General features: G+C 46.5%; 1 protein-coding gene across 1 annotated transcript; it reads right to left on the minus strand.

Moving 5' to 3' along the window:
- Nucleotides 1-403: 403 nt before the first annotated feature.
- LOC122035219 (transcription factor SRM1-like) lies at nt 404-3,401 on the minus strand. The gene is made up of 2 exons (XM_042594634.1): nt 2,663-3,401; nt 404-892 (listed from the first exon to the last, which is right to left on the minus strand). The coding sequence occupies exons 1-2, from the start codon at nt 3,169-3,171 to the stop codon at nt 538-540; spliced, it is 864 nt and encodes a 287-aa protein (XP_042450568.1). The 5' UTR covers nt 3,172-3,401; the 3' UTR covers nt 404-537.
- Between the last annotated feature and the right edge of the window lie 7,600 nt (nt 3,402-11,001).

Raw genomic sequence — 11,001 nt, forward strand, 5'->3', positions numbered from 1 at the left:
TTCCAATTCCAGATATGTCAAACATGAAAGTCCCTTCAATTACTGATTAATCAACCATTTTATATTTATTCTGAACAAACCTTAACCTACTCTCCTGATACTGCAACTCCTTAATCATCCAGCAAGCCAAAAACTTTCTTGCTCCTTGAATCTGAAGGATCAAATATGAATGCTATCTAGCTTTTTCATCCTCCATTGAAGTGGTTGTTACTGTAAGATTCAACTACAGTCTCCTCTTAGTTGAATACAAATAGATCAAAAGAGTTCTTCACTGTGAAATGGCTGCAAATATTCAACTACAGTATCCTCTTAGTTGGAGCTTCTCTTTAAACCGTATGTGGGCATACTGAGTACCACACCAAACTAATAAAACTACCAGCACTATGTTCATTATATATCGATATGTTACATGCCAAATTATACTATTGTCCTCAATACATAGAGTATTTTACATGCAGACAACTATTTTAATGTCAAACTCTACTGCCGCCCTCTCACATGTTTCTTTGTAATTAGTATATGTCAGGTTGCAGTGATTCATGCTGATGATGCCTCTTCAGCATTGGCTAGAGATGAAGAAGCACCTTCCCTACTCTCCTGTAAGTTGTATGCACTTGCCTGATCTAGAACATTGTTGGTCTTATTGCAAAGTTTGTTCCTTTTCATTGCCGAGAATAGGCTCCTCATATGTGCTAACTTCTGTAGAGGTGTGATGCTCCTGATGTCGTGTATGCTTGCTCGGCGCTTGATCCCCTTGGAGCTGCGTTCCATTCGGTTGTAGTACTTTTGAGCATGACTAGCCACTTGAGTTGGAGTTCTTGTGGTGACAAAGTACTTGGCAATGTTCCGCCAATCTCCACGCCCGTAGACACTTAGACCCATCAGGAACATTCTTGAAAGAGAAGGATGTCAAATTTAATTTATTGTTGCACTATGAGTTGTATACATATGAAACCATATTTTTTATGTTATGAAAAACTACTAAAATATGCTTGAGCAAGTAGATATTTATGATCTTAAGCTTGTGTAGCATCATATATGAATGGAAGAAACTGAATCATATATCAAAAGCTAAATGAACAAATTGTATAAGGTCGAACTGAATACAATCGAATTTTTGATGAGTTGTACCAAGCATGACCCATATTGTACAATATCAAGCAGAATCATAGGGGATTGCCCCATTTAACACCTTAGTTTACAAGAAGGGTTGACAATAAATGAATTATCGGTGATAAAAAAGGGAAAAATAACAACTAGAAACTTGCTCTAATTCTATACTAAATGCATTCCAAAACAACAATTAAGTAAAAAAAAAATGATCAAAAATATCTACCCATACACTTTTCAAATGTTTTACTTTATTTTTTATATTTTATTTTTCTGAAGTTTTAAGATTTAGTATTATTATACCCATATTTTTGTTTACCTATCCTTTATTTTGACCATAAATTATGGGGAAAAATTATAGAATGAGTATTTTGATGTTATGAAAAACATATGAAATGTATTTAAACAAGCAGCTAGATTTAGGATGCTAATCTTCTATGATCACAAAAGTTAATCAGATAAATTATCATATATGAACATCATCAAGTGCTCTTATAAAGGGAAGAAAATCTTTGTATTGTTGCCTTTGAAGTAGAATATAAACTAATTCATGAAATGGAGTAAATTACTATAAGCTAAAGCAACTCAACATTGAAGAAATGTACTCGTGTAGACTAAAATTAAAACTTCTAACCTCATCAATGGAAGAATATTGAAAGATCAAATTGAAGATAAACAAATAAAATTGTCATTTACAAACTAATCTTTGAAGAATATCAACCGAGATCATAAGATAGACAAATAATTGTCATCTATAAACTAATCTCTGTGTTGTCGCTTTTCACTATTTGAACAAGAATTAAGCTAAATACTAGAGTGATTCAACCAATCCTTTTTGCTTCCAAAACAAATGAAGCATAACTATCTCTCTTAATTTCTCTACATGTCTAGACAACAAATTGTTGTAGCCAGAATTAACAAAGAGTGTCTCTTCGGGACGGTCTAGTGACTATTACATGAGGTCTTGACACCTTGAGGTCTGAAGTTTGAATCTTGACAAAGTCGTGATAAATGTCTCACTTATGTGCTAGTCATTATTCCAAAGGCTAGTAGTCACCCGTGATTTACCTCCTCCGTGTTGGCTCTGTGACGGTTAACGTATTCACTATTTGCTACCAGAGTTAATAAAAAGAAATATAATTAATCAGGTAGTTGCATCATGTCTTAGAAAAAACAGCTTGGTAAATCTATTAGAGATTTTCTATTTAATTCAGGCATGTGGATATTATTTTTAGTGAATTCCTAATTAGTAGGTAGATATTTGCATGCATGATTATCAATCGCATAATTGAAAAAAAAAGTTTCTGAACAATTAATTTAAAGATAAACTAAATTAAATTTAAGAATCATGGTTAAATATAGATGAGTTCATGTAAGGTATCCTTAAAAGGAAAGCAGGAGGAAGATCTTGAGCAGATTTAGCGCTGCTGCCTTCCAAAATTAGCAAAAATAAGCAAGCAGATCCACAAAAGATCAATCGATATAAACACTAATTTTTTGTATAGATCCTAAAATATATAAAAAAAAGTTGCACCAGGCAAATTCAACCAACCTGTGCTCTTCCTCAGTCCAACTCTTCCCCTTGGTCACGGACGCCGCCGCCTTAACCACCCTCTTCCTTGCCTCCACCTCTGCCACAGCCGCCGCATCCGGTGCTGCCTCTGATGATGACGTCCCTCCTACCTCCTTCTCTGCACCTTCTTCTTCATCTCCCAGCAGCGCCATCACCTCTTTCAACTCCGCCAGCGTCAACCCAGTCTCGACGTCAATCATCACTTCCTCCTCCGCCGCCACCACCTCCGCTGAAGCCGAGCTATTGCTATTAACATCTTTGGGAAACCCTAATTCCCCCTCCGCAAAGTAGTGATGACCCTCGCAGAGGCCGGAGTCAATGAGGTCGACGTCCGAGACGAGGTCAAGGTAGTGGTCTCGCACCTCCTCGACGCTTTTAGTCGGGACACCTGCGGCGAGCTCCTCGAGCCAATTCTCGCCATCATGGTCCAGCACCGCAATCATGTTCTCAAACTCCTTGTCCTCAGAGAAGCTCCACGAAGCAGCCATTTATCACCACACGAGGTATCTTCTTGATCTCTTCTCTTGAGATCCAAACAATATACCAAATTTTACTGCTGAAGATCGCAATCCTTTCGGAGAGATTGAAATCTTTAGAGCTTGTTGCAGGGATGCCGGAGACAAGGAAGCTTTTACAGACACATCTGGAGTGGTGAGGAAGAGTTGAGTGCTGGTTCAGTCTTCCTAGGTTGCCAAATAGATGAATAAACCAAGCGAGAACAGGTAAGATTTCTTCCTTTTTTCTGGCCTTTTCTTTAACAAAACATAAACATTTTTTTGGAAGGAAGGAGAAGAATTTTTGTAATGAGAAGGTATAAAAGTGGTCCTTTTTCAACAGATGCATGCACTTCAATAGGACTGTATATATTGAGGTCACTGGATCACTTCATTCTTAAGTAAGAAAGAGAATAAGGTTTTGGATGAAATTTTTGGCATTGGGTCAATGGGAATAGAGTTGGAATTGTGAAATATTAACGGAGGAGAAAATGAATTGTCTGTGACTGTGACAGTCACGGACAGCTGAAAAAAAAAATGATCCAGTTTTGGTAAGAGAAAATGACAAGGAGGAGGTTACGTGGTCGGTTGACAAAACCCGTGCATGCACATTAAATTTACTAGGCATACCATGGATATGTGTGTCGTACTTGGAGTACCCACAAACAAAAAAAAAAGTTTTATGTTTCAGATATTCTATATGTTTTGATTTGATATTAATTAGTTTTTTTTAATGATTTATGTTATTTTCCTTTTTTAATTAATACACATTTGAGAAACAGTTTTCTATAGTATTGAGTATTTTCATACTAATGTTGAATTACATAATGTGAAAATAGCTAAACATAAGAAAGAATAGAGAAATGAATAAATAAAAGATAATTATTTTTATTATTATTGATTAATTATCATAAACTACTAAATTAAGTAGTTTATTTATACAGATAGTTAAAATAATATATACAAAATATTATGATAAATATGATAATATATTACGATAATTATGGTAACAATAATTATGAAAATAATGACAAATCATGGTAACAATAATTATGAAAATAATGATAAATATGATTTGGATTGTAGCCTAAATATAATAAATTATTAATAATTAAAATTAATCTCTAAATCTCTTGAACTGCTATTTTTATAGTCATTACCCCTAACAAACTTAATGGGAGATATTGAATGATCCGGTGGTAAGGACGGTGGACCCTCGTTGGCGAGAGGTCAACGACACGTGGAGGTCAACGGTCAAGAGAGTCAACACCAAGGTCGTGTCGAGCGGACAGAGGTCGTGCCGAGCGGACTGACGGGCCGACCAAGCATCCGGCCGACCGAACATCCAGCCATGGGTCCCCAGGCCGGACGAAAGACAACCCGACCAGGGATCGAGTTTCCGATGCTTGTAAAAGAGTCTCTGGGCCGAGCGGACAGACCGCTCGACCGAGCCACAGGACAACAAGGCGCAATCCCATCCGAGCACATGAGCAAGGCTTCCCCGCTCGGTCCGAGGTACTAGAGCATTCCCGAATGCCAGGAGCGCCGAGCGGCTGGTCCGCTCGGGCCGGGAACAAGTAAGAGGGCAAAGAAACAAAAAGGGGCAGCTGGTAACTTCATCCTCGAGACACCTGCCGCCGACAAACAGTATGGTCGGCGGCCGGAGAGGACAGAGTATCGTACGGTGGAAGTTTCCACCGTCACATCAGGTATATGCTCGAACGATTGCGGAATTACGTCAGGCATGCTTTTCTGACACAACCCTACCGAGGTATGTTTGTGGAAGCGTGCACGCATCGAGAAGCGTGTCCGCACCTCCCTTGGGTCCTATATAAGGACCCCCAGACTTCGACGGAGGTATGTAATTTTCATCACTGTAGCCACAATAGCGTTACTTTGCTCTTCTTCTTCGCTGCCTGACTTGAGCGTCGGAGGGTCGTCGCCGGGAAACCCCTCCCGGCTCGGCTTCTTTGCAGGTTCGCCGAAGATCCACATCACCAGTCGAAGACAGCGGAGAGCACCACATCCCTAGTGTCCATCGACTCAGCGCTCGGACAGGATCAAATTGGCGCCTTCTGTGGGAACGTACCTGAATCCGAGCAAAGACGATGGAAGAAGCTGGACGCCAACTCACGGTGACACTCTCTCCTGAAGAACTAGACGCGCTCATCCAAGCGCGGGCGGCCAAGATAGTCGAGCAACAGCAAAAGACTCAAGCCGAGCGGATAGCGCAATAGGCAACGTCGACATCAGGCGGTCGGGCGACACCAGGCGACCGGCCGGAGCAGCTCTCAATATGGGGCCAGAACAAAGGTCCGACCGGCACTCAGGTGGAAGCTCCGCCCGCCCCGATACCATTCCATCGGGCTTTTTCCAAACGTCGTCAGAAGTCGCTCAGGCCAACCTCGACCGAGGATCTTCGTCAGACGAAGCCTCCGCGCGGGACAACAGAAAAGGCAAGGCGTTTCGGACAGACTCGTCCCCCGAGCGAATCAATAGACAGTTCTCCGAGGCCATCCTGCGCGACCCACTACCAAGGCATTACGCGTCCCCGGCGATCGGGGAATACAACGGGACCACTGACCCGGATGACCATCTGGGTAAGTTCGACAACACCGCCACTTTACATCAATTAATATACAGATGGGGTGAAGTGACGAGTGTTCCTCACCACCCTTTCTGGTCGGCGCAACGATTGTTCCGGAGGTTGCCGGACGGATCGATAACAAGCTTCAAAGAGTTCCGCACGACCTTTCTCCACCACTTCGCGAGCAACAGACGCTATCAGAAAACCAGCGTCAGTCTATTCGCCATCAAGCAAGAATCGAGAGAGTCGCTCCGAGCTTACATCCAACGCTTCAACCAGGTGGCCATGGATATCCCGACGGTCACTTTGGAAACTATGATGAACGCGTTCACACAGGGCTTGTGGACGGTGAGTTCTTCCGTTCGCTCATCAGAAAGTCACCTCGCAGCTACAACCACATGTTGAACAAGGCCAATGAGTACATCAACGTGGAGGAAGCGCAGATGGCAAGGAAAAAGGAAGCACCATCCGAGCCACCAGCTCAAGCCGAACGGAAGCCACCTTCCAATTATCAACCACCGAGAGGACCCCGCGCAGAAGTTGCCCGGCCTCATCAGCAAGCAAGGTTGCACGCCGTCCAATAAGTAGCGGCCGATCGGCCTAAACCGAAAGGGAAGGTATGGACTCCCATGTTTTGTTCGCTTCATCAGTCAGCTACTCACAACACCCGTGACTGTCGGAGCCTCCCCCCAATCACTCATCCTACACCAAGGAGCTATCGCCGTCGATAACCTTCGCCGAATCGATGACAACAACACCAAAGTCCCGCCCGACGTACAGAAAGGAGATCACTTGAGCGACAGCATAACCAGCAGCACAGGGTCATTGCTCGGGCATCGCATGATGGACCCTGACTAGCCGCTCGGGAAGAGGAGAATAGAGGCAATGTGTCGAGGGGTGAAATTAACATCATCGCCGGAGGGCCGACCGGAGGTGACTCCAACAGGGCAAGGCAGCTGACGATCCTTGCGGTTGGCTGCAGTCAGGAGCGGGCGAGCGGGCCCGAGATTAGCTTTGGGCCTAAGAACCTCGATGAAGTCGAGATCTCCCATGATGACACCCTCATCATCTGAGCAGTAATAGCTAACTACACTATTCACCGCGTCTTTATTGATACAGGTAGTTCGGTCAATTTAATTTTCAAGAAGGCTTTCAACCAATTGCAAATCGACCGAGCCGAGCTACTGCCGATGACAACCCCCCTCTACGGGTTCACCAGCAACGAAGTGTTGCCAGTCGGACAAGTCCGGCTGGCTATCTCACTGGGAGAGGAGCCGCTCAGAAGAACGTGGACTGCCAACTTCATCGTGGTCGACGCTTCCTCCGCATACAATGTTATCCTGGGACGACCGGCTCTCAACGAGTTCCGAGCGATCGTCTCCACCTTCTACCAGAAGATTAAGTTCCCGGTGGAAGACCAAGTTGGGGAGGTCCGAGGAGATCAGCTTGCCGCTCGGCGATGCTACATAGAGATGGTCCGGGTCGAGGCTAAATCCGCTCGGAAAGTGCCACAAGTCGAGATAAACGCTATAACCGAAAAGCTACCTTATCTAGTTTATGAAGAAAAGGAGGCGGTACAGATCCACCCTGCCCGACCGAAGGCCACGACTTTCATAGCATCCGATCTGGAAGCAAGCTAGAAAGAGAAGCTGATCACATGCCTCCAGAAAAATTGTGACGTTTTCGCTTGGTCGACCCACGAGCTGCCAGGAGTCTCGCCGAGCATAGCGCAGCACGAGCTTCACGTCCGACCGGATGCTCGGCCGGTAAAGCAAAGGAAGAGGGACTTCAGTGCTGAACAGAATATCATCATCCGAGCGGAGGTGGAGAAGCTCTTGGAGGCCGACCACATAAGGGAGGTGCAGTTCTCGAGCTGGCTCGCAAACGTGGTGCTGGTCTCCAAACCTGGCAATAAATGAAGAGTCTGCATTGACTTCCAGGATCTGAACAAAGCCTGCCCAAAGGATTTCTACCCTCTGCCCTGGATCGATCAACTAGTAGACTCCATAGCCGGGTGCGAGCTGATATGCATGTTGGATGCTTATCAGGGCTACCATCAAGTGTCGCTTGCCCGAGGAGACCAAGAGAAGGTCAGTTTCGTCACCATAGACAACACTTACTGTTACAACGTAATGCCGTTCGGACTCAAGAACGCTGGGGCTACCTACCAACGACTGATGAACAAAGTATTCCGGGAGTAGATCGGGCGTAACTTGGAAGTATATGTAGATGATATACTTATCAAATCCTTCCGAGTGGTGGACCTTTATGCGGATTTGGAAGAAACTTTCCAGACACTGAGGAGATATGGGGTCAAGATGAACCCCCAGAAGTGCTTGTTCGGAGCAAAAGGCGGGCGTTTCTTTGGCTATATTGTGACCGAGCGGGGCATAGAGGCGAACCCCAACAAGGTGAAAGCATTGCAAGATATGCCTCCTCCCAGAAATCTTCGAGAAGTACAGCGCCTCACCGGTCGGATAATGGCGCTATCATGATTCATCTCCCGAACGGACGACCGAAGCCTCCGTTTCTTCAAGATTCTACGCAAAGCCACCAAGTTTCAATAGGACGAGGAATGTGATCGGGCATTCGAGGAGCTGAAGACTTATCTCAATTCTTTGCCCGTGCTGGCCAAACCGGTTGTAGGAGAGCCACTCCGTATTTACTTGTCTTCGACCGAGCATGTTGTGGGCTCGGCATTAGTGAGGCCGAACAGCGAAGAGCAGCCCGTGTACTTCTTAAGCCACATTCTAAAGGATGCTGAACCTCGCTACACTAGTCTCGAGAAATTGTCTTTTTCCTTGATCCTCGCCACACGGAGATTGCGCCCTTATTTTTTGGCACATACAATCATCGTGATGACGAACAGGCCGCTGGGAAGGGTGCTCCTAAATCCATAAGCATCTCTCGAGAAATTGGCTTTTGCCTTGATCCTCGCCACGCGGAGATTGCGCCCTTATTTTTTGGCGCATACAATCATCGTGATGACGAACAGCCCGCTGGGAAGGGTGCTCCTGAATCCAGAAGCATTCGGGCGGCTCATCAAGTGGACAACAGAGCTGAGTGAATTCGACATTCAGTATCAACCCCGCTCGACGATTAAGGCGCAGTCCTTGGTAGATTTTATGACCGAGGTGGAGAATCCTGAGCCAAAAGCTATGTGGAAAGTATTTGTGGACGGATCGTCCACTCGGCTCGGAAGCGGAATTGGTATCTTGTTACTTTCCCCTCAAGAAGAGCGGATGCACCTGTCCGTCCGGCTGGACTACTGAGCAACCAATAATGAAGCGGAGTATGAGGCCCTCATAGCCGGCCTGCAGACCACGCGACACGTGGGAGCCAGTCGGGTGACGCTATTCTCAGACTTCCAGTTGGCTGCTCAGCAACTCTCAGGGTCCTTCGAGATAAACAACGCGAGGCTCAGGCTCTACGCGGAGGCATTTGAAAAGCTCAGGGCCAACTTTGTCGAAGTTGTCATACAAAAGGTCCCCTGGGCTGAGAACCAGTCTACGGACGAGCTAGCCAAGCTCGCTAGTTCGATATCGCCGGTCGTCATCCAGCAACCAATCTAGCAAGTGTCCCTGGTGGCGCACATCGACCGGATGGAAGGCCTCACATTCCCGAGTGATTGGAGAACACCATAATAGAATTTTTGCGATCGGAAGCCACGCCGTCCGATCGGGAGGAAGCCCAGCTATTGAGGAGGAGAGCCGGCCGGTTCACACTCATCAGGGATCAACTTTACAAGAAGGCATTCTCCCGACCGCTGCTAAAGTGCGTCAGCTCGGAAGACGCAGAGTACATTCTCCAAGAGGTACACCAAGGATCTTGCGGAGGTCATCCGGGCGGCCGGTCTTTGGCTAGGAAGATCTTGTTGGCTGGATACTTTTGGCCAACCCTACAGGAAGATGCCACTCGAACCGTCTCTACTTGCCTTTCTTGTTAGAGGTACCACAACTTCTCCCATAGGCCTACGAAGGAAATGAAGGCGTCCACAGTATCCTGTCTATTCAACCAATGGGGCATGGATATCGTAGGGCCTTTCCCCATGGCGACCGGTCAGCGGAGGTTTCTACTGGTGGCAGTCGACTACTTCTCCAAGTGGGTCGAAGTCAAACCACTGGCCAAGATAACCAAGCAGATGGTTAAGAAGTTCATTTGGCAGCATATATTTTGTCGGTTTGGCATTCCTCGTCGGCTCATTTCGGATAATGGCCGGCAGTTCGTCGGTCAGTAGCTCAGAGAATAGTGCAAGGGGTATGGCATCGAACAACACTTCACCTCCGTGGCGTACCCTCAAAGCAATGGCCAAGCCGAAGTGGCCAATCGGGAGATCCTGCAGATACTTCGGGTTCGGCTCGACCACGTGGGAAGAAGCTGGGTGGACGAGCTGCCGAGCGTACTATGGGCCATTCGCACAACCCCAAAGGAGGGAACGGGGGTAACACCGTTCCACTTGGTGTACGGAGGCGAGGCGGTCGTCCCAGTTAAAGTCGGAGTAGAGGCTGATCGGATCCAAAGCTACGATGGGGGCAATGCCGAGCGGAGGCAGTTGGAGTTGGACCTAGTTGACGAAGTAAGAGCTAAGGCAGCCGGCGTACAGGCAGAGAATGAAGCAGAATTACAACAGGCGTGTAATTCCTAGAGCATTCCAGGTCGGAGATCTTGTGTGGAAGAAGGTGAAGCCGGTCGGCGATGTAAGCAAGATGGAAGCTCCCTGGGCGGGGCCCTTAAAAGTCGTTGATAACCTCCGATCGGGTGCCTACTACCTGGAAGATGAGGATGGACGGCGGCTAGATCGACCATGGAGCGCAAACCACCTCCAGCCGTATCGTGCTGGATGTAAGGTCTGCTAGTGTAATTCACTTCATGTATGTTCCGTTCGTCTATATCCTTAGGTTGCAGGAGTGAAGATAAGAAAAATTGTGAAGGGTATGAGCATTATTAGTCGAACGACAAGCTATATGAAGACCGTCGAGCGGCGACGTTAAACTCTAGAGTCGGACCGACGATTATAAACCCCCCGGCCTAAAGACCATCGAGCGGCGACGTTAAACTCTAGGGTCGAAGCGACGATCATAAATACCCCGCTCGAAGACCGTCGAGCGGCGACGTTAAACTCTAGAGTCGGACTGGCGACTATAAACCCCCCAGCCTGAAGACTGTCGAGCGGCGACGTTAAACTCTAGAGTCGGACCGGTGACTATAAACCCCCCGGCCTGAAGACCGTCGAGCGG

Source organism: Zingiber officinale, chromosome 11B (genome assembly GCF_018446385.1).
Source record: "Zingiber officinale cultivar Zhangliang chromosome 11B, Zo_v1.1, whole genome shotgun sequence".
In the NCBI taxonomy this organism is placed as follows: Eukaryota; Viridiplantae; Streptophyta; class Magnoliopsida; order Zingiberales; family Zingiberaceae; genus Zingiber; species Zingiber officinale.